The 23,919-nt window shown below is 44.4% G+C and overlaps 1 protein-coding gene across 2 annotated transcripts in view; it reads right to left on the reverse strand.

Moving 5' to 3' along the window:
* Window positions 1-601: 601 nt before the first annotated feature.
* The window catches only part of LOC104486043 (potassium voltage-gated channel subfamily KQT member 1), a 517,969-nt gene continuing 494,651 nt past the window's right edge, over window positions 602-23,919 (reverse strand). The window contains exons 17-18 of one of the 2 annotated variants that reach the window (XM_086758236.1): window positions 964-1,011; window positions 602-729 (exon numbers count right to left, since the gene is read on the reverse strand). In XM_086758236.1, coding sequence (XP_086614362.1) covers window positions 988-1,011 — 24 coding nt within the window. In that variant the 3' untranslated portion in view covers window positions 602-729; window positions 964-987. Of the gene's footprint in view, window positions 730-963; window positions 1,012-9,182; window positions 10,350-23,919 lie in introns of those variants that run through there. The other variant, XM_086758226.1, reaches the window with a different exon arrangement.

Consider the following 23,919-nt stretch of genomic DNA (forward strand, 5'->3'; position numbering starts at 1 on the left):
GCGCTCTTTGGGAAGGGTGGTCTCATTCCCGGTCCTGAGCCTTCATAAAAGTTTCCCTGTGATTTGCAGGTGCTCTTTCGCAGTGGGATTCAGCTCTTAACAAAAGTGTTGTGAATTAAGTCCACCAGTCCTGAGCTTGCTCTTACTTGAATTTCCACATTTGAAGCACGAGGTCTTTAAAGACTCACTCATTTCTAGTTCTAGCTTAAGTGGAAGTTTGTTTGCATGTGAGTATTATATTTTTTAAAAAATCTGATAAAAATAACAGCAGAATAATAGTAATAATAAAAGTCTGAGTTAGCAAAAAAGAAGGGGATCAGACGCATGAGTGAAAATAATTAATTACACTGGCTTGTGCATGCAGAGCCACTGAACCGCCGCTCTTTAGTGGACAAGCCCTTGATCCTATATGAAATCAAAAGACAGTAACTTGTCCTTTTAATGCATTTTTTTTTTTTTTTTAAATCTGGAAGATAGAAGAAGGAAAAAGGTTTACCATAGGGAGAGAAGGGAAAATACCTCAGCATCCCCCAAGAGACCCATCCAGCACCCCATGAATATTGAGGGACAAGCAGGGATGCCGTGTGCCGTCAGCTGCTGGGTTCCCCTCCTCTTGCCTCCTCCCCACCTGTTCCCAGGCCCCTCTGCAAGTGTGAGATGGGATTTCAGCGAGCGGCGTCCTCGAGGGGCAAGCCGGGGCAGGTGGGGGGCAGAGCGCGGCTGGCCGGGCTGACACATCCCAGGATGAAATGTCCAGGTGCAGGGAGCGGGAACAAACAAAAATTAAAAAAAAAAAAGAAGAAAAAAAGAAAAGGCTTGTGCGCGCACGCACACAAATCAATAAAAAGTGTAATGCATCTTTCTTTAATTAAATCCCATCCTTGAATTTGCTGGGCAGCCCCGGCCGGCGGCGACCTCTGCCCTGCTGGGTTTTGTTGACTGGCACAGCTGTTAGTAAATCACCTGCTGATGCGGCTCTCTGGGGCTTTAAAGGTCATCTGTCAGCGGCTGCTGGGGAGAGATAAAGAAGAAAAACAGAACCAAAAGTCTGGGAAAAAAAAAAAAAAAAGCACTTTATGAAAGCAAAGCCGTTTGAGTGCTCTGCATCCAACCTTTCCACTGTTTACCTTGCTGACACCTGGGGGTGGGGTGGCTTTTTATTCATTCAGTTCCCTCTGCTCTTTTGTATTTTTTTTTCCCCAAGTTTCCAGCTATTTTTATAATCCTTTCGTTTTAAGCTCCTCTTTCCAGCAGAGGAACCTCTAACCCTGCTTCAGCAGCACGGCTGAGTCCCCGAGAGCCAGGCACAACCTCTTGGAGGAGGGGAGTTGCTGTTTGGGTGAGGGGAAGTAGGGGATACCCTGCCCTGGTGCCCTTGTCCCCACTCCCCTTGCTTTCAGCACCTGGTGCAGTGCCATGACACAGAGGTGGGAAGGATACAGAGCACATTTCCCCTCTTCCTGGGGTTTGGCCAGCTGTACTCAAAGCCATCTCGCTGCCTGCAGGATGCCCCCATGTCCCCCCTTTTGCTTGGGAGCTGCTTTTAAACTGAGAGGCTCTCCCCGTTGGTGCCCACCTGAGCTACACTGCAGCTGCATTGCAGCCGTGCCCGTGCCATGTACCCCCTTGACCTGGAGCCTGACCCCATGCCTTGACTTCTCACCTTGACCTCCTTCCTTCTTTACCACCATGGACTTGGCAGGTGACTGGGACTCTTGGTTGAACCTGCTCTGCTGGTCTTGCTTGAGCCCTGTGGGACCTGGTCCTCGCTGGTGAGACCGTGGCCTCTGCTGGCCTTGTTATCACCCTGAGCATCTCCCCTCCTCACACAGAGCAGCCAGCCCTCATACCCTCTCACTCCCTGCTCCAGATTAGTTCAGGAGAAGCCAGAAGAAGCTATGCAACCTCAGCCTGCTATTTCATCTCCAGTGATCTGTGGCTCTAGGGCCGCAGTGCTTCTCCAAACCAGTCATGTAGATAAGGACTGCCTGTAGAAGACCAGACACATGACTTCACCCAAATCGGAGAGCGGGCTGGGTGGAGGGAGGGAGTACACAGAGCAGCTCCATCCCAGGACATGAAAGAGCATGATTGTCATAGGTGATTTCTTGCCACAAACCACTCCTTCGGCTATTTATGCTTGAAGGAATAAGCTGGTTTTATGCTTATTCATCAGTTCCACTGTCACCTTAGTTTTCAGTTTCTTGAAAAACGTTGTCAGTGAAAATGAGGTTATCTTTATGAAATGGGTACATGGGTAAGGCTCAGATAATTTGGGAGTTTTTTCTGCATGATCATTACTGACATATTTTCAATAATTTACCTTTTTCATTCAGCACTGAACATGCGGCAACCTTCTCAGACTTTCATCCCAAGTCAGACAGAATGTGCAGGTTCTGGTGCAATTTAAATTTTTTTTTGGTTTGGGTTCATTCATGTATTAAACTCAAAGGGAAGCCCAGGTATCTGGGAATCCCCTCACACCAGTGCCATTCACAACATTGATCACAGTCATTGGGTACCTCCATCATGTCTGCCTCTATTTGTTTCCAAATACATGCATTTTCCATGGAATAAAAACTACTATCTGCCATTGTAATATATGGGTTTTGCATGCCACTGGAAAATTTTGACTCTAATTCAGAGCTTCAGTGAGGTCAGTGAAACTAGGTCTTCTTTTAAACTACCAATTGTTTATTCAGACATGTGGTAAGAGAGATCAAGCCAAATTAATCTGTGCTTTAAGTCCATTGACTCTTAGATTCATACCTGCATTGAATTTAGCATTTCTTTTGCCTTTTGGCAAAGAAAATAGCCTCTTAGACCTTTCTGTGAGGGTTGTCTCTAACCTATGAGTCAGTCAGAGGCTGCTTCATTTGAGACACAAGGGACTTTGCTTCTCTGTAGCTTGGTCCATAGGTAAAGTAGGTACAAAACGCTGCTTGGGTATTTGGCTATGTTTAGGTCTCCTAACAACAGACATGACAACCCAAGGTACATGGCAGTAAAGAAGAAAAGCTGCCTTTTAGCTATTTATGAGAAGTGCTTGGCAGGTATTTTTGAAATGTGAATTTTCTTTCCCCTCTGTGGCTGAGGTAGGTCTCGGGCAAATGCTTCGCAGGCACTGTTCTTGAAAATTATGATTCTTTGGTTAAACAAGGAACAAGCTTTGCCAGTCTGATTGGACAGATGAGCTACAGCAGTTACATTAATCACAGAGTTCAGAAATCCCCTTCCCTTTAGCACTCCGGTAGAGTCAGTCCCTTCCATGCAGCTCCACCCACTGCCCCCACAGGGGGAGATCAAATAACATCGCAAAGATGAGTTAAAATTCTGTTCACAAACCCACATGAACCAAATCCAAACCCTGAGAGGAATGGGTGCTCAGCCGGGAATCTAAGCAGGGACACTGTACTTTTACAGAGTCATTTGGGAGCCACTGAAAACCATAATAAGGGCTAAACACAACGTAGTAAGTATTTTGGCAAAACAGCTCATTGTCGGAAGACACTCTTCGCTATTTTACTCTTTCATGTCTGACAGACACTGTTTACTGTATAACAAGGAGAGAGCGGGAGAAAGCCTATGCACATCCCCAGCACCAATAACATGAATGTAATTCAGAGCTCGGGGTTCTCTGGAGGTTGGAAAACCATGTGGCGTGCAGTGGGAAAAAGGATAATGACCATTAACTGGAGAGTCAAAAAGTGAGTTAGACTTCTTTCTCTCTTTCAGTGTTTAATATTTCCTGTGACTGTTCCTGGACTAAGGAAAGAGGTTTCTTTAACTAAGAAAAGAGGTTGCTCTTCAGGCAGGCTGACAGGAACTCAAACCTTTTCCTACCATGGAGGTAGAATGGTACCATCTTGTTTAGTTTTTCTGGCTGGGCTGTGCTTGAGCTAGAAATGATGCCTGAGAAAGATCTCCACCTGGCACTTCACCATGCTTTTCCTGGGCCATTAAAATGATTTTAGCATGTACTCCTTCAGAATACGAAATAATGCAATTTTGATGATTGGGATTCATCACCCTATGGCATTTCAGTCCCTAATCCATACTTTTCTTTTTAGGTATGTTGTTCAGACTATTCATAAGAGTTGGGGTGATTGAGCCCTGCCATTTAGGGCTCCATGAGACACAGCACATCCTAAATATATTTATGAGTGCAGATCCTTCAGGGCTTAAGTTTGAAACATCATCGAGAAGAGAAAACCACTTGAGGTACTGAGAACAGAGGCACTGAAAGAATCCTGTTCATTCTCCATAGCTAGTGAGCTGGGAGCTTAGTCATGGCCCTACAGAGGTGACAGGGACTTCCAGAGCAGGCTCCTCTGGTGATGCCAGGGCAAGGCAGGTGGATGGAAAACCTTCAGAGCCACTAATTGGACCCGCTTCTGAAAAGGACAGATGGGACAGGAGTGTCTTTTCTCACTTTTTACTCTCCAGAGATAGAGCGTTCCAGATGAGGCAGTAGATTTCTGATCCATGACCCATATCGGCTGTTTTGGGGGCACAGTTACCTTTTCTCAGGAATGAAAGCTCCCAGCTGATGAAAGCTGAACTTTTTATCTCCCTCACTGCTGCAGCCTTATCATACGCAGTACTTTAATCTCACACATCACTTCAGAAATATCATCATTAAAGATCTGGGTATACATTTTGAGATAAGATTGGTTCATGATAATATTACTGACTGTGTAATTATGGAAATGAGAAAATAATCCCCTCAGGCTTTGTTGTAATGACTTCTGAGCATCTTGCATCATCATAGACAGACAGCAGGCTTCAAGATGCCATGCATTATTAAAAGGAATGTGGAAAATCTTGTTTTGGTTGGTGTCGATATCTCTAGTAAGGGAGGACACCATGTATCTCCACAGTGATCAGGTAGAAAAATGTGATCTTTCTGAAAATAAATAGCTAATCTTTACTTGATCTCCTGTACTCGTCTTTTGATGCATTTGATGCATTCCTAACAGCCACCCCTGCTGATACTGTGGCCTTGAGAGACCTTGGCCGCCTGGCCTATGTCTCTGTTCTGAATTAAAAGTCAATGTGGGACCCTTGCAGACCTGGCTGCACAGTGCAGATAACTTCTTTGGACCATGTTAATTCATGGTACTATTACTGTTTTACTGATGCGAGAAGAGTTGCTGTAGGAATTAGCTTGCTGAATGTAGTCTTTGGTCAGCAGCTGGGTGTTTGATGTGTGTGCTGGACTCCCATCATGGAGAAATTAATAGGATAAACAGCAGTGCACTAGTGTTAGTAGAAATGGAGATGAAAACACACAGTCTTCCCTGGGAATACTTTCTGTAATTCTACCTCGCTGAGAGGGAACACGCGATATCACATCCATTTTTACAAAGGGTAATAAGTAATAAGGAGGACCCTGGGAACTGCTGACCAGTCAGGCTCACCTTAGTGCCCACTAAGATCATGGAACAGATTCTCCTGGAAGTTACATTGAAGCATATAGAAGATGAGGGTGATTCAAGACAGTCAACACGGCTTAACCGAGGGCAAGTTGTGCCTGACTAATCTAGTGGTCTTCTACAATGGAGTGACGGCATCAGTTGGGGAAGAGCAACTGATGTCATCTACCTGGACTTCTGTAAGGTCTTTGATAGGCTCCTTCATAATCTTCTTACATCTATATTGGAGAGATATGGATGGAATATTACATGGATAAGGAATTGACTGGGTAGTTGCATCCAAAGAGTTTCAGCTAACTCAATGCCAAAATAGAAACCAGTGACGAGAGACATTTCTCAAGGGTCGGTACTGAGACCAATACTGTTTAATGTCTTCATTAATGACATAGATAGTGGGATTGAGTACACCCTTAGGAAGTTCACTGATGACACCAAGCTGTGTGGTGCAGTCGACACGCTGGAGGGAAGGGATGCCATCCAGAGGGACCTTGACAAGCTCTAGAGGTGGGCCCATCTGAACCTCGTGAAGTTCAATGAGGCCAAGAGCAAGGTCTTGCACCTGGGTTAGGGCATTCCTCAACATCAGTACAGACTGGCTGATTAACTGATTGAGAGCAGTCCTGTGGAGAAGGACTTGGGCATACTGGTGGATGTAAAATTGGACATGAGACGGCAATGTGCGTTTGCAGCCCAGAAAGCCAATCATATCCTAGGTAGCATCAAAAGAAGTGTGGCCAACAGGTCGAGGGAGGTGACTCTCCCTCTCTACAATGCTCTCATGAGACCCCACCTGAGTACTGCATCCAGCTCTGCAGCCCCCCGTACAAGGAAGACAAGAAAGACATGGACTAGAACACATCCAGAGGAGGGCCACAAAAATGGCCAGAGGACTGGAGCCCCTCTTTTATGAAGAAAGTCTGAGAGAGTTGGGGTTGTTCAGCCCAGAGATAGGAAGGCTCTGGGGAAACCTTACTGTGGCCTTTCAGTGTATAAAGGGGGCTTATAAGAAAGATGGGGACAGATTTTTTACCAGGGCCTGTAGTGACAGGACAAGGGACAATGGTTTTAAACTGAAAGAAGGCAGTTTCAGATTGTATATAAGGAAGTTGTAGATGCTCCATCATTGGAAGTGTTCAAGGTCAGGTTGGACAAGGCTTTGTGACATCTCGTGAAAGATGTCTGTGCCTACGGCAGGGATGTTGGACTAGATAATGTTTAAATGTCCCTTCCAACTCAAACCATTCTATGGTTGTATGATACAATTTTCAGAAAGATAATGCACAGGTAGAATTCTTCATGTAAATCCACCTTTGCTCTCTTCCTTTTAATGAACCTTAGAGAAGTTAGAGTTTTAGATAAGACCTCTACTAATAATCTTCCAAACAAGATTTCACATAACTACTTAAATAATGGCACACATAGGAGTCAAACTTTCCTTTGCAACTATGCTGCACATTTATTCCCTGGAGGACTCCAGCCTGTAAGAGTAAGATCCGGAAAGTCAGGCAGTTGGATCAAGGAAGTAAACTGTGGGACCATATAATCTTTATGAAAAATTTATTTTTTTTCCAATCATATGCAAGAATTATGACAAGTTTCCCTTAGAAGAACTCTTCCAGAAGACGCTTTTGGTGGTGTTTCATCCAACAAATCCATACTGCAGTTAGGAAAGTTAACAGAACCTGTCATGGTGCACCTGATGGTCTTCTGATACTAGATGGACTAGATCATCTCATGAGTTCACAGGACTTGTGATTGCAACAGGACTCCTCAGAGTTTTGGAGTTTCCTGAAGCTCATCCCTATGCTTAGTTCCTGCTCTTTCTGTTTCATTGTTGCTGCACGCACAATGACGTAAATCAGATGCTGTTACTGCCTGCTTAGTGGATGGTAAGGCCTGACAAAACCACATTGAGCAGAAGTCGGTTCTTGCCTTGGGAAATCAGAGCTTGCTGCCAAATGTTTGCTGATAGCACATCTTGGTAGAGGGGCACTCAAAATACTCATGTCATGCAAATGTATTACTATGCAGTCTGTTCACTGTACAAAAGCATCTCTGCTCAGAAGAAGGGTCAAGCAGTATTATAGATGGTCACATCAGTGCTACTCCTGAATACTTTTAAACTCCTGGGCAATCAGAAAGGTTTTGCTAGATGGCAACTCCTGTCTTAGATGTGGGTGTGGAGATTTGTAAGGCCAAGCTATGTTGCTTTTATTTTTTTTTACCATTAATCTCATCATACGGTGTGAAAATGGGTGTCTCTCACCAGCCTTCTTTCCTCACTGCAATTTGTTCAGACCACACCCTTATCACTCCATCATGGCAATAGTGATGGTCACGGTCACGTGTTGATGCTGTTGTCTGAACACGTTATGCCACAGTGCAGTTTTCACAGTGGCCAGCAGTAAAGCGGATGCCTGACCAGCACAGCTAGATTTTCAAACCCCCAAAGGCTCAGACTCTGGCCTCACTGAAGACTTGCTGGGGAAATTTTGACTTGTGTTTAAGAAAAAAAAAAGACACGTGCACACACACATTATCTTTTCTGAAGGGACCACTCTAGGCTTCTTTATCCTTTCCTCTCACCCTCTCATGTTTTGTGTAACTAAATTTTCTCTCCTCTGAGACCACTCGTGTTTTATTTAACTGAATTTTCTGGGGAAGGGCATTTAGTGTGTTTTCCAGGCACTTCAGAGTAGTAGGTATCCTGTACATAATAGTGCTTTAACACTTCTACTGAGACTCATTAGTAAGTAAAACACTGTTGCATTCCTCGGCCCACAATAAAGTGACCACGCATTCCCCTCACACAAATATCTGCAGTGTACCAGAAGGAAGTTTCACCTTGTCTTGGCCATAGATGTCCCCAAGCCCTTCTGCTGAAAAACGCACTGCTCATCTTCTGAACCTCTGTGCCAAAGGGATCTGCAGGGATAATTTTTCACCTGTGCCTGATGAAATGGTACCTTACCTTTGCTGTCCAGTTGCCCACTTAGCTCGGAGTGGCCAGTCAATGAAGTTCTACGAAGGACCACTGCAGAAATACATGACCCTGACTGAAAGCCAGGAGCAACCCAATGCTCTGACAATGATTATTTACCGTTTTCCTATATTACATGCTGTATTTGGTCATGTTCAGTAACTCTGTAGTAATCAGACAAGATGGAACGGCAGCTTGTCAGTTGATTTAATTAAAACCACATTGCTTTTTTTTTTAATTGCCTCTCACACATCATTAATATTCTGTCTAAGACGCGCCTGCAATCTAAAGATTGGAATCAGTCTCATTGTGCTCTTTCCAAGCTTGAATTCCCAGACACACAAACCTGGGAAAGAGTTTTAAAGGGACAGGTAATAGTTAGAAGCTAATTTGATTACGTTGAAATGGACCAGTCATTGGTCCAAATAAATGCTTATTAAGGGACCAGTCTTTCAGGTTGCTTTTAAATGCAGTGCAGGCTGGATATGAGTGGGAATAGAATATATTTAGAATTTCCCAGGAATCAAGTCTTTGCTCTGCAGACTTCTGCTCATTCAAATGGCTGGTTATGCAAATATATTAAAAAGACTTGAGTAAATAACACTGCACCCTTTTTAGCTTGGTTTATTATTTACATATTTAGCAACAGTGTTGTGTTGTCCCTTTTCTGTAGTGCCAGGTAAGATCCATTTCACAGTGACAGTCTATCAGCCAGCATGTGCCCTTGATTTACAACAAGATTACAAGGCAAAAAAAAAATTCGAACATTTAAAATGATATACAGCAGTTTATTTAAACAGTGATTAACTTTCATCAACAGTACGTGCATTTTTGTTTTCTTTAAGAGGCCCTGCCATTCTCAATCACAGCTGCAGCCCTCCTGCAGCACCCTCTTACTCAGGGACTTGAACCCAGCTCTACAGATATTTCACAGCCAATTACCATACAGGTTTCTTATGTTAAAATTAAGGCAACTGGAGTCAACAGCCGCTGCTGAATGAAGGTAAAAGCTTGAGAACATTTTGCATAACAGTCATCAGCGTAGCTGATAGCTATTACAGTGTTCTTGTGCAGTAAGCCTACGCAGATACTATCTCTGTTGCCTGTCTGTTCCAACATGCATCTCATCTCATTTGCAACCCTTTGCTTTAATTAGCTGAAGCCTTTGCTTCAGTCTTTCATATGTCAACCAGCCTGTGTACACTTCCATATTTTTAATCAGTAGCCTGTTGTCTTTACTTTGTCATTCGCACTAGCATATAAGTCTGCCCTTCTTGTGATCCTCACTGCTTGGCAGAAGTCAAAACATGCTGTTTCATTTTCCTGTTCACTGATTTCCATTTGTTTCACGTTCAAATGTTGGCTCTTTTCCCCCTGTTGGATATGCCGTGAGCATTAAACTTAGGGATTAAATGCCAAAAAAACCAGTCCCTTTTCCCCTTCCGCACCCACGAATGGGTCATCCTAACCCTCGCTCGGATCCTTACCTTAACAGCGTGCCCTGTGCGTGCGTAGTCGGCCTACATGGGGCTAGCTGCACGGGAGCGCTGTAGGTTGACAGAGGTTGGCTAAGGATGGCTAATAAGACACATGCAAAGCTTATGTGCTCTTCTAGGGTCACAACTGGCTTCTTGCTGCTTCTTCTCATTTTTTAATTTAATCTACTACAGCAGAAGATTTCATTTCACCCACGACACAGCCGAATCTCAAGACACCAAGATTTAAAAATAACTGGATGTAAAAGAATGAGAGGGTGGCATGTGGCTGTCCTCTGGCTTTCAAATTTTCCGGTTCAGTGGAGGGGAATCCGAGGTTGTCTGTAGCTGTCTGACAGGTCGGGTGGCTGGCCCTGACATCTGTGCCTGTGGCTGATCCCCGAACTGAGCCTGGAGCGTGTTCAGGATGTCATCTAGCTTCTGGTCCATCTGCGTGACCTGTTAAGGAATCAGAAAGCAGGCGAGCTGTCAAATGGTTGCACATGCTTCTGGTGGGAGGCATTCACTGGCCAAAAGCTCTGGGAGGATAAAGCCTGGCAGGGACCGTTGGCATCTGAGAGCCACCAAGTCCTCCAAGTTTTGTCTAACCTGTTACTCTAGAAAGATCAAATGACACTATGAAGTGACAGTGAAAGGTGTGAAGCCATGTGAAGTGAGAGCAGAAGGACAGGACGTTGGTGGCCCGAGGACTTGACCGCTTGAGTCAGCCATTTTGTCTCCCAGCCTTTTCCCAGGGTTGCCAGCTTCTCTCGGTGATGATGCATCCTGCAAATATCTGCCCTGAAACTCTCTTTCACTCTTCGGTTTATCGTGAGTGTTTTTTCCCACTACCTCTCCCAGTGCTTCACCACCCTTAGTGGTAGGACATCATGCTTTCCATTACTGTCTTGGGAAATGAAATGGCTCCCCTCCCTTCACACTGTAAATAGATGCCTGTGTGATACATGTTACAGTCAGAGATCCTACCAGATACGGTGTTTATTCCCATGCATTGTTAGGAGGATAGCCTACTAAAAACCACATAATAATACCAATGACTACATTAAAAAAAAAAAAAAGAACAACCACTCTATAGGAAGCTTGACATGCTAATCCCTCCTCTCATTTCTTTGCTTTCCAGCTGAAATTTCTCATGCATAGTCCCTAGGCAGAGGACTCTTTTTCAGTTATTATTTTTAAGCAGGGAAAGGCAAATCTGAATTTTTAAAGGGATGCTGCTCTCATATTTCCTGCTGCTTTTTGAAACTTTGGCCTTTATCTAGGAGCTCCAAGCAGGCATTATCCCATTGTGCTTGTAGGGCTTGCCTTCACTGCAAATGGCATCCCGCTCACCTTAGCATCAGCCCATGGGATGGGCTGGGGACTCTTGACTGCTCTAGTTTGCTCTAAAAGAAAAACTGGCCAGCACCATGTAAGCAACCGGGATAGCTTCTAACGATGCTTGAATACAGTACAGCTTTGTGTAACAGATGAGCCCAAGAAAAATGAGCATTTTGAAGAACATTGGATGGTTCACTTTACAGTTATCTGCTGTGAAACTCTGAGCCTCTGAAAACTGTGATCTGTCCCAGTGGGTCCAATAAACTTTGATAGCAAACCTTTTAAAGCGATATCAGATCTAAACTGAGCTTTCATAAAAAAGGGAGACAGAGAGAATAAGAGAGGGAGAGAGAAGGATTCCAGCCTTGTTCTTTGCAAAGATAACTTTGGAAATAGGCATTGGCAGCATGGACTGAAAGTTTAGCAGATTGAGATTGCTTTAAAAACCAAGGCAAAAAAAAAAAAAATCAACTTATCCGCTTTCCCTTCCTCTACCTTTTTTCACTCCAAGAGTCGGCTCCCCTGGGGGCCCCTCAAACCTTAAGGTACCAGGAACCTATTCAAGTTATATCATTTTGGCAACCGCTCTTCCCTCCTATTACAACCTGCTGGGGGAAGGAGGAGTGGCGTATCTCTCCTGCCTCATGGAGGGAGAGATGTGTTTGTCTCTCTTTCATTTCTACTTTCATGACTACTATCTCCCAGTAGAAAAGCCCCTCTCCCTGTCTCTGCTTTGGCGTGGGTGTAGGGTATCTGAAACAGTATTTTCAAGCAGCAAGGAGTGAGTATTTAGGGCATGGGTTAGGCAGCACAGCCCCTCACTACAATTTCTGCCTGAGTGCCTTCAGGTGCATGACCGGCATTGCTATAGCAGTGACCGGGGTGGGCAGGGGAATGGGGTATGGGAGGATGGGGGCTGCTCACTGCAGCACACCCAGATGCCAAGCTTGGCTTGGGATAAGTCACAGACAAACAGTGACTTCAGTAGATATTGACCACAGTTGGCTGAGGGGAAGGGACCCCAGGAGAGGCTGTGTCTTGCAGAGGTGCGGCCTCCTCCCGGCCAGCGGGACCCCACATCACCAGTGGCACCTCTGCCTTTTTGTCTATGTCATCAGCTGCTAGGAGAGAGCGGTTGATGCTGCTGTGGCACGTCTCTCCCTCTGGTGTCATCACCAACAGAAGCACTGACAGAGCTCTCATCTTGGGCACAACAGCTACGTATTCTGCTTGGCATTAACTTGGTTGGAAGTCTGGAAGTCACTAGTGGTTTAAGGGTTAAGCAGCATGGAATTAATTTAAAAACCACAGCCTTTATTTTCTCCTCCATTCTTGAAAAGCCTGTTTGGCTGATGTTGGTAATGACTCAACAGAATCTTTCTTAAGCAGAAATGTTGTGCAGAGCAGAAACTAAAGCAGAACTAATACATTACAGTAGAGTAAAAAGGTGTAGGCAGGGAAATGGGTTCAGGCAGATGAAAGATCTTTTGGGGCTTTCTTTTGTGAGGCTTTGTTGATTTTGATCTGCACACTTCATCTTAGATAGATAAGCTATGCCTACATATTCCATATCACTTAAACTTGCTGTATTTCTCTGTATTTTGCCAACGCAGTGAAAGAACGTGATGGGGAATAATTTAATGCACTTTTCCTTCCAGGAGAGGAGGAGGGTGGAGATTGTACATATTCATTTGTAGGGAGGAAAAAAGAGAAATTCATACATAAGGGAGTAGATTACGCTACACTTCTGTCACACCTTCCACACAAGGATCTGCAAATATTTCCTGAACATTAACAAACAAAGCTGCTCAGTTCTCCTGTGTCAATCAAATACATGGGAGGGTTTTAATGGTCACTTTTGAGATTAGAAGCAGGACCCTGCAAAATGAAGTGACCCGTAAGAAGATGTAGTCAGTGGCAGATCTCTTCTAATCCTCAGCTTTGTATTTTATACAGAAGATCAAGCAACCACTTGCTTCAGATGCCCTAAAATATGCCTTACTTTGAGCATGCAACTAGGCTGGTAAAACCTTAGTCAGAAAGACAAATTCTTAAGTACCTTGTCAAATCGGAGCCTATTAGGAAGGGGTCAAATTTGGAGGCTGGTTAGCTGTGATTAAGGAGTGACAAAAGGAGAGCTGGGGACACTTCAAGACTTGACTGAAGTCAGTAGGATGACTTGCAGGGTTAGAAGACTTTTCACATGGGTGAAGGTTTTTCACAAGAAAGTCCTGGTTTTAGGTTTCTCCAGAAATATTACTTTCCTTAAGCCCAAATGGAACGATTTGCTGGTTTTGAGTGACACACTCAGGCAAGCGCGTGGGCAAAGGGTTAAATTGTGCAACATGTTTTTTCGGCTGAGTAAAGTGAGAAGCCATCCGGGGGCTGGCCACAGAGTTTCCAGAGAGATGTGATATGCCCCTCGAAGGCTCAGTGGAGACAGGTGAGTTTGGCAGCTGTCCACCGGCAAATGGCAACAAAACTTCTGTTCTCCCTCATCACAAAAGCGCTCCAGAGACGATCTATAAAATTGTTAAAATGCTTTTATATCCTTTCAACTGCCCTGTGGAAAGGAGACTTGCAAAAGCAGTTGAAAATATTGCCCTGTTGTTATTGGGGCTATGAGGTGAGCTGAAGGAGTGTTGAAATGTGTATTCATTTTAACATCTCCCCATGAAAAGGGGCTGGACTCCATGGTGACATGCAGGACTGGTAGACAAAGAAAACATCTCCCAACCAGCTCCAGTGAGTCACAGCAAGCCCTGATGGAGAACTGGGTCGGTCAGCCCATGGGAGGCAGCATGTCCCTGCCCTTCACCTTGAGCACCAAGATGGTTTTCAATACCTATGTGCTATTTGAGGGTGCTTTTGAGCCTCTGTTTGTGAAAGCCAGTGTCTTGACCCTTTATCTAAACAACCCATTTTATCTCGGTGGGCTCCTGCTGCAGAAATGCCTTGTGGAGAAGGGGACCCCAGGAATGGCAGCAGCATGGAGAAAGAGGGCTGGATCGTGCTGGGGATTCACCACATGCTGGACAGATTCCTAACTCCCCCGAGAGCTTTTTCCTGACATGTTTTGCACACACACACCACAAATAAAATGCATGTGTGGAAAATTCAGTTGGGGTAGCCACATGCTCTCCCAGGAATCCTCTCACTCTAAGCCAGAAAAATCCCTCCCCCCAGGTTGTGCCTATTTTTTTTTAATATGATTTCTGGAGGCTCGGAAGGCCAGTATCAATTATGTGCACAACACACTGACTTGAACTATTTCCAGAGGAGTAGCAGAAGGGGAAGATGGTCTGCTGGAGCACTGAAGTAAATCTGTAAACCCACAAACACGCTCATAAGTTGCTAAGTAGGTGGAGCTTTGTATCAAAAGCTAAACCCTATAAATCAAGTAAAACTGCTGTTAGCTCCTTAAGGCTCTGCTCTCTCCCTGCCTGTAGCAGCCCTACACAAACCATCGAAATGGCTGAGCTGTACAGCCTTCGTGCAGTTGTCTGCAACGTGTCTGGTACCGGGGATGCAGCACGAAATGAAAGGGGGAGAGAAGACAGCCCAATTTGTGTTACCAATCAAAATGTCATGGAGCAACAGCAAGTTCTGCTTTTGGTTAAGCTGGATTGACTCTGGCTTCCTGTTCACCTCACTCAGGTGGGGAAAACTGTGAAGTTGTGTCCACCAGACAGTCCAAGGTGTCATGGCAGGGGTGGAGGATTGGAAGAGCCACTGCATTGTTGAGCCCCATCCCCTATTATCACAGCTGCTGTACAATGGACGCTTTGGTTCTAGAAGCCCCACAAGACATCCAAGCTGCTTCTCCCCAGCATGCAGCCCTCATCCTAGCAAGCTGCAAACCTAAGCATGGACGATCAAGAGCCACCAAAGCACAGTGGGCCATAAGAGGTCACATGATACCTTGCATTCCCAGAGTGTCTGCAACATATAATGTGATATTTTCCAGCTGCCACTGCAAAGTGAACCACATCTAGGGCCAGAGCTGCTGTGGCCAAGTGCCCCAGTGCATGTGAACACAACATCCCAGCCCAGGGTTTCCAAACCATCACAGCCCCCAGCTTAGCCCACTGAACACCACTTCTCTAGCAGCAGTCCAACTGTGGGCTCACAGGTTTACCACCACCTAGACATGCCCCTACCAGACCCTACCATTTCCTCTATTTCCAGCCTTTGCTACAGCTCCTGGCTCCCAAGGTGGCTAAAATGAAGCAGGATTCACTCGCTGCAGCTCTGACTTAGAAACACTAGATCTGAGGGCTCTAGCACCAACTGCTTGGAAGAGTCGCCTGATGGGTAGGATATATTTTGTATGGAGAGAAGAGTGTATGTGAACTTTTGTCTGCTATGAGCTATTCTACCTGCATGTACTTATTTCTGAATATTGCCAGCTTGTTAGATGTGCTGGGTCACCTGAGGTCTAGTTCATAGGGGAAAACGGTATTACTTTAGTAAAATCAGATATGATTTAGTTGAACTAGTGCAATCCATTTTATGGATGCTTCAGTTTCTGACTTGTGTAACATATTGATTTAGATTAAGCTCTTTATCCAGAAATTCATGCCATTTTCTTATGTTGGCTAGGTCTGTCACACGATTTTTCTTCTCGTACCAGATGGTGGACTGATTTGATTAGATCCTGTAAAGCCTATGTTTAGCTTTATATGAACATCTGGTCTTGCAGCTTCTCTCTGCCTACAGTTACACCCAATTATTCAAACATACTAATTGCCTATCATACGGTTTGAAGTCTGAATTGCTTATTTTAGGAATCACTTTATATTTTAGCATGTCCCTGAGTGGATTTATTGCTGCCTAGAGACTGTTGATTCAGGGAAGGGAAATCATTTCTCTACAGCAACTGCATGCAAAGCTGCCTCCCTCTCACCTTGCTTGTCCCCTCTCAAAGAAATGTTACTGAGGTGAAATGCTGAAGCCACTGAAGCAATTTTTTTTCTTTTTCTTTTTATCACGGCCAGACAATGTGAATGTTGATGTGGCCTGTTGGTGTCTGTAGCTGTCTGTGAAGAAGCAAATGGCCATGCCAGCCATAAAGACCATGACTAACTTGAAGATTTCTCTTGTGCAAGGTGTGGCTGTAGTGCAGCCTCTGCGAGTCTGGTCCAACAGAGTGCTTATGGATGTGTTAGCTTGAAGCATGTGAAGAGTCTTGCTGAGTTCACCAAATACTTAAGTGCTTTGCTGGACTGGAGCCAGAATGGTCAACAGTTTGCAAGACTATACCTTTAGGATAAGCTTTTGGAGTCTCCTAAAGTACTCATACACCCATACGTACAGAAATACATCTACACCAGCGTTTTTTAAGTCTGTGAGGAATGATAATTGGCATCTATCACGGTATCCTTCAAGAAATGACTTTGGCATTCATTTTAGCAGAGAACTAGCGGCTTGCCTCTTCTCTGAAAGCAACAACAACAACAAGAGGGCTTTGATGAGCAGGCTTCTATTAACTGACCTTTTTTGGGATGAGTTATAACAGATTTGGAATTGGCTTGATTCCTAAAATGATGCTATATCCCAAAGCAAGGTTGCCAGGTGGCTTGTACACAGGGAAACATCTCACTGTGGTATGTCAAAGTCTTGTAGCCAACTGCCAGCACTCCCTGCCCCACATTGAGCTGTGCAGTTCCCTGCTTCATTCTGCTGAGGGTGCAAATAGCACAGAAAGACCAGCTCCAGTCAGTGGGAGCTTTTGCCACTAACCTCACAGGTTGGTAAACAGGTACATGAGTAGAGGCTACATAAAGCATACTTCCATGACAGCCTGTTGTTCTGGCAGATACAATTCTCCATGAACATAAAAAAAAATATATAAATCACCATACTGTCTCATTTGACTTATTCCGTGTACCCCTTAGCAGATATCGGTTGTTTATTTTCATTCCATGAAACTTATCTAGATAAGTCCACAATTTTCCAGGCCTCCCTTCCTTTATCCCAAACATCCCCACCCATTCTTAGGTCAGGTGTTATAACCTTTGGTGGCCTAGAATATAGTAATCTTTATTTTAAGTATAGCTCCGTTTGTTTTGGTTTCCATCTACCTTTCCTGTTTAAATGAAAACATGAAGGTCTATCCCTCCACACTTTGTTCCTGGGGTATTTCCTGTCGGTACCTTTTTGGTGAGCATTATATTTTTATATTTCCTATGCCACAGTTGAACTTCTGCAGCAAGACCTGTATCTGTGGTCGCTGTTTCTGGTGTAAGATGCTGTTCGCTGAATCGCTAGAGCAACTCTTAAGAGTTCAGCCCTGGATTTCTAAAGCAGGCCTGATCAGCGGACAGATTATGTTAGCAGTGTTACTGCTTTGGGGAAGGTGTGATTTTTTTTTGTAAAAAAAAGAATCCCAGCTTCCTAAGTAAGTGAGGTTTAGCTGATGATGTATCTCTGTATATGTTGCAGCTTTGGAGTAAGCTGGCCAGCTTCAGACACATTTGCCAGAGAGACAGAGCCCTTACAGATAAAAAGTTTGGACAGATTTCTGAAAGCCTGGCACTTGTGCAGAAGACAGACATCCAAATTAGTGCCTCATTGAATGAAGGGCAGAAGAGGAAGGTGAACTGTATTATTAGACCCCAGAGAATCCACACAGGATGCCCTGACCACAGGAAAAGCTTTATTCAGCTCTTGCCCCTTATTAGCCTCAGATAATCAACCACAAAATACAGAGCCACAGGAAACCAGGCAGCATAATTTCTACTGCTCCCAGAAGAACTTGTTTCTAGCTGAAGAAATTCAAGCGGTGCCACTCTTTGAGTGGACGCAGCAGTAACTTTCCACAGCCGCCATTACGCAGCAGCCCTTGGCTACTGGCTGTGCTGTGACTGCTGAGGGAGTTCCTCTCATGTTAGCTGTATGCACACACACCTGTGTGTCTGTTTCCAGCTCCTGCTTTCAAATGTTTGGGTTTTTTCCCCCTGATTTCCCCCCAGTAGGTGAATCAGACTTTGCAGAACTCTCTTTCTCTTGATTTACCTACATAAATTCATATTTCAGTTGTTGCAGGAGGTTTCATTCTTCACCCTCCTCCAGCTCCCACTCAGATCCTCCCTGTAATCTTGCCATCTCTCTTTGCGACATCGCTCTTCAGCCACACCCTGGATGACGCACTGCCATTTCTCAGCTCATTATATTGTGTGGCTACAAGTCCTGCTGCAAAACCAGCGTGGAAAGAAACAGCACACAAAAAATAACAAAGCTAGTCCAGCCTCAAAGGTGGATATGCAGCCACTGTGAGTCACACCTTAATTTCACAATAAAGCAACCTTGGAACTTATGGTCCAAGATGTTGATTAATTTAATTTTTAAATCTCTAAAGAATACTGGACAGAGAGAAACAAGAAAAAGAAAGCAGAGCTCTGAGAATTTAAATGGTGCCAAAGGAGCCCTGAGAACGAAGTGACCTTAGCCTTTCACTAGATGGATGTGATAAGCTCAGCATTTTATATGGGTGTGATGAACTCAGTATTTGCACCTCATCTAAACTTCCGAAGAGATGGTATCAAGTTTTCTACACTCAGTTTTGCCTTTACTTTTGCTTTTTTGAGCTCTGTTAAATCTCCTCCTCATCAGCCTCATGGCTAGATAGGCTTAACCAGTTCCTGTAATGGGAGAGACACTTTTGTTTCTTCTCAGATTAGTTGCAAGGATTATTTACTGATATTGAAATCAGTGGGTGAACTCCCTTAATCCAGGTCTACTGACCTGACATCTAGCTAAACTAACATCTATTTAGCACAGCTGATGGACTTTGTATGACAAGGTAATACTTTATGCCTTTTTGCAAGTTTTGATACACAACTGCCCTCCGTCGACACTCAAACACACACAAAGCTTTACTTCATATTATCAGTCCATCTTTTCTTATAGGTTGGCAAGAAAGGCAAAGAGAGAGGGAGTGTTATTGGGAGGAGCACAGGCATCATAGTGATGGTGATCTAGATAGCAAGACATGTAGGTACTAGAAAAGTTCCAGGCAGCTCTTGTAGGACTGGACCAGGACTTCACAAACCCAAGATCCAGCCTGCTCCCCAGCACCGCCTTCTTGCATTGAGGACATAACACTTTCTGGATGAGCCTTATCAATATTTGTTAACCACATGGATCAAATAATCTGCCATTTCTTATCTTTCTGACATGAAATCACATGAAATTGGGTAGGTTTGAATCTTAGTACAAAACAGAAGACATTAGAAATTAGAAGAATTAGAAGAAATCTAAAATGTGGACTGAAATGTTGGCTGTAGGAAGGAAGGAAGTTGTAATGGAAAAAAGCAGATCAGTCCCTGTTGGAAGAGGACAGAAGGAGAGAAGATGGTGGTGCTTCCTACTTTTCCTTCTTCCTACTTTTGACTCCTTGAGGATTGAAATGGATGAGGCAGAGCAAGGCTGGAAGTGTGGCACAGTGGTCATGCCAGAAGAAAAAATTAATCAGGAAGCAACAGGATGAATGTCTAGGGATCAGAGGGTGTCACTGGGAGGCCACCATCTGGGCTTCTATTTTCAGCCCTGCAAAAGAATCATCATATTATTTTAGCCAAACCCTGTAGCAAAACTAAGGGCTGGTCTGTGCACAGATTTGTGCTGATGTCAGGAAATCAAGCCTACAACACGCCTTTCGTTGTTCCAGGGGAACCTGTGCCTGAATACTCCTTTTGATGTGCCCTATTTCAGTGAAAGCGATGAAGTAAACTTGATAGAAGCTAACTCATAAGGGTCTTGGAAAGTCAAAACTGTACCTTTGGACTATGCACTGTTGAAAAAGGTGAATGAAAACTTTTGCCCTTATTTCTTTTCTACTCTGCATGGGGCAAGTCTCTAGGGTCACCTTTATGTAAGAAGTTCACTGAAACTCTCACACCCTTTGAAGGATGCCGCAAGCCTTGCTTAATGCATGCAACGCAATTTGAGGAAGAAGCTACAGAAGCGCAACGTGGGGTTATGTATTTAAATAATGAGGATTACAAAACACCATTGTTTGCTCATTAAAACACAGAAACCCAAAGCAAGTAAAATATTATCAGACAGTGCTGACTGAGGGTGTAGCAGTTCTTGATTCTTACTGATTCAAACATGCTTTGCTGAACCCTTTGGTTTTAGCCCGTCTGGCTTATCTGTCATTTGATGGATTTTACTCGCTTGCTTGTGTATACCGGCCCTGATTAACAGCACTGCCACACACATATTTTTAATGAATTCTTGAAAAAGTGACGGCGAGTGACTGGACTATCTGGTCCAGTTTTGCAGCCGCCGTGACCTGACGTTGAGGGTGTCTGTCTGTCTGTTCAGTCATACCAAGCCACAGCATTCAGTCCCAGATCAGCAAAAGCCACAGGCATAAACTGTGCAGGAAAAGCAACTACACAGCAAGAAACGGTTCATGACTTGAGCTGAGATTGCTCAGCACTTGGAACGGTCTAAGCAATATGCGGGGTGTGACAGCATAAATCTGTGCATAAACAGGCTATAGCTACAGTAACTGTGGGTGCAGAACATCAGAAGAGACTGTAGGGAGAAGGAATTTGACTGGATTTGTCTTTCTTCTCCTTCCCAAGCTAGAGAATTAATTGCATAATACATTCTGTAGCTAAAGAGATGTCCATGGGCATTTAAAACACTGACTGAGAAGAGGAGACTGAGTAAAGCAGATTTTCCAAATCTGGAATCTCAATGGTGGACATTTTTCATTTCTTTTGTGCTTGAAAAATAACAGAGAATTTTGAAAAATCAGCATGGCTGCATCCCCAGGGGAGACTCAAATAAAGCATTAATTAAAGTAAAGAAAGGGAGGTGTCTTATTTGAACTCTGCTGAGCTAGATGGATTACCTATGAAAGCTGGCATTGACAGGACAGCTGTATGAAGAAGCCTGTGGCAGAAGTACCGGTGTCTTATACAAACAACAGAAGAGAGGGCGGGAGACGCAAAGCCATAATTGCCAGATAGATTTCTTCCTCATGAGGCATATGCTAAGTCAGCAGAAACCTGCTTCAGTTTTCTGTTGCAAGGCACTGCACTGTTAATTAAGGGGAAAAAAAAAAGTTGGTTATACCTACTATCGGTCTTACAGCTCTTTAGCCTTATACTGCAGGGAATACTGCTGGGGAGATGAATTATAGATCTTGCTTGGAGAAACAATCATTTTTCTCTTGCATGTCTCTTCTTTTTCATGTATCATTGCAGAGAAAAAGCACAGCAATAAAAAGGGACATGTGTTAACATGAACGCTGAGGTGTAGGAATATGAGAATGGCCTGGTGAGATTTCACTGTCCCAGCATTTAGTAAAATTATTTAAACTGGTGTTGCAGTTTAATTAAGATTTTGGGTTACCAGCTTTTTTGACATTCTAGAGGTAGAACTGGGAAGCCATGGAGGTCTTTACGCAACTTTCTGCTGTGAGGGAAAACAAATCTCTTTCAGGTCAAAAAGCTAAAATTCATTAATAAAATAGGTACCTGTTGGGACTACCAAGAACCCCACAGATATAATTGCTTAGCTTCACATCTGCTTGCTCTTTTATTACTTTTACTCACCATGAACTATGACTTTGATCTACTTACTCAATATAATCTATAATATGTCTAAGCCATATTTAAAAATGCCTGAGTTACTTGTTGTTCTGCAGTGTTGTTTCTCATCCCTTCAGAGCAAGCTTGTTTAACTCCATATGGAACTAGTTATCAGTGAGAAGGAAAATAAGATCTCTATCATTTTGCTAATTAATACTTTAGAAAGCTTTCACTTTCATGTTCTAATGCATATTAAAAATCCTGGCTGTGACTGGGTGCTTGTCTTTCTGCACCAAACAAAAATGACCATCACCATGAATCCATGACATTTTGGCTGCCTGACCACTCTGCTTGGCTTCCTTCACTCTATGCCCAGCCTCGAAACTGGGATGAAAGAGCGTGCTTAAGCCCTGCTGCTGCTGCAAGGCATGGCCCTGCCCGCCTCAGCTGCACCCTCCTGCCCTCCCTGTTCTGCACCGTTCCACGGTCCAGCCTTGGCTGCACTCAGAAGCAAGCCCAGGAGAGCTGTGCAGCGCAGCAAAGACTACCCATGTAGGAGAGCTGCCTCCAGCCTGGATCCCAGGGCCATGGATGCCTCCTCCTCTGTGCTTGTATGATGCTTTTACTGCTGGCAGGTTACAGAGGGAAGAAGCAAAAGCCCTAAGTGAACCCTAAGGGGTCATATGCTGTGCTCCAGCTGAGGCACTGTGCACCCCACCAAAAAAGCTGAGGTTCCTTGCCCTGCTTTCCCTTACCTCTGGTATAGTCAGCTGAAATGTCCATGGTAAGATATACAATTGCTTTTTTCTAGGAATTTCAGCTAAGGTTTTAATTACTGTTAATAAGGAAGTGGATTTTCTATCCTGCAAAAAGATTAAAAATAGAATCCATCATACTCCCAGACCATACCAAACTTGGGTACAAGTAAATAATTTCTTTGCTATGAAATCTAAATTTTTCCCTTTATTATTTGCTAATAATTTGCAGAAGACAAAATCACTGTGAAATACATGTCCCTACAACTTTTTATTTTTAAACAGGCTGAAATACCTCAATTCAAATCTTCACTTATTTTTACTTATTATTCCTAAAAGCTCATCAAAATCAATATCATTTTCTGGAATACAGTATATCCTGCAAATTTTGCCAGGGAAGAAGAGTTTCAGTGTAAAGGCTCCTGCTAGCTCTAGTTCAAACACTTTTAACTTAGCTTATGCCAAAAGCGCACGTGGTCTTGCACAGATGGGCAGTGCGGGAGCCCCAGGAGCCAGCCTCGCTAGCACAGGCTAGGGAGAAGCCTGGTAGACCTGCAAGCCAGGAGGTCTCCACTCCCCTGAGTTGTTGGATGCTCTGATAGGGGCACCAGGCCATAGCTGGCACTGCGGTGAGCCCTGTAATGGGCAGGTTCATTTTGGTACTCCCCTCCTCTCCTAGTGATGGGGGAAGATGTCCCTGATCGTTAGCACAGGCAGGGAGTGGAAGTGGCTTGATTCCAAATACTTTCGTATGGTGCATTTATTGGCAGCCAGCTATTTAAAAGCCCTCCTACACCTTGCTAGCCCCAGGTACAGCCCTGTGTACATCCCTCCAGTCTGGGGAGGCTGTTATTCTCCCTGCCTCTCTGGTTTTGGCCCTGGTTCATGGTGTTGCCCCAGCTACCAACTCTTGGTCTGTTTTACCACATAACCATCAGCACCATTTTGGGGCTGGTGCCCTTCATCTCTATCTCCAGCCCTTACAAGCGAGGCGGAGGGGAGCAGGAACCATGGGCGCAAGGGTGTACGGTGAAGGCTTGTACATTCCTGCTGCCAGCCAAAACACCGTGCCTCCCCCCTGCTCATCGTTTCCCTCCCAACGGCCTCCCTGGGGAACTTGGGCCAGCAAGGCAAGGGATTACGCAGCTGAAGGCGACTGTGCTGCTATACCCTGGGGCACAACAAATGCCTCAGTACAGGATTTTGGACATGGTTCTGTTTACCCGAAGCAGTTGGGCATCCCTGGCAAATGCATCAATCTGAAATATGATTTTAGAGCGGGCCATGGCACTCATAAGTGGATCTGCATGGGCAACCGGGGAAGATTAAATCCTCTTGTTAGCCACAGGGCAGCGTGGTATGGCAATTAGTATGTTAAGCAGA

Source organism: Chlamydotis macqueenii, chromosome 1, assembly GCF_036417535.1.
Source record: "Chlamydotis macqueenii isolate bChlMac1 chromosome 1, bChlMac1.mat, whole genome shotgun sequence".
Lineage (NCBI taxonomy): Eukaryota > Metazoa > Chordata > Aves > Otidiformes > Otididae > Chlamydotis > Chlamydotis macqueenii.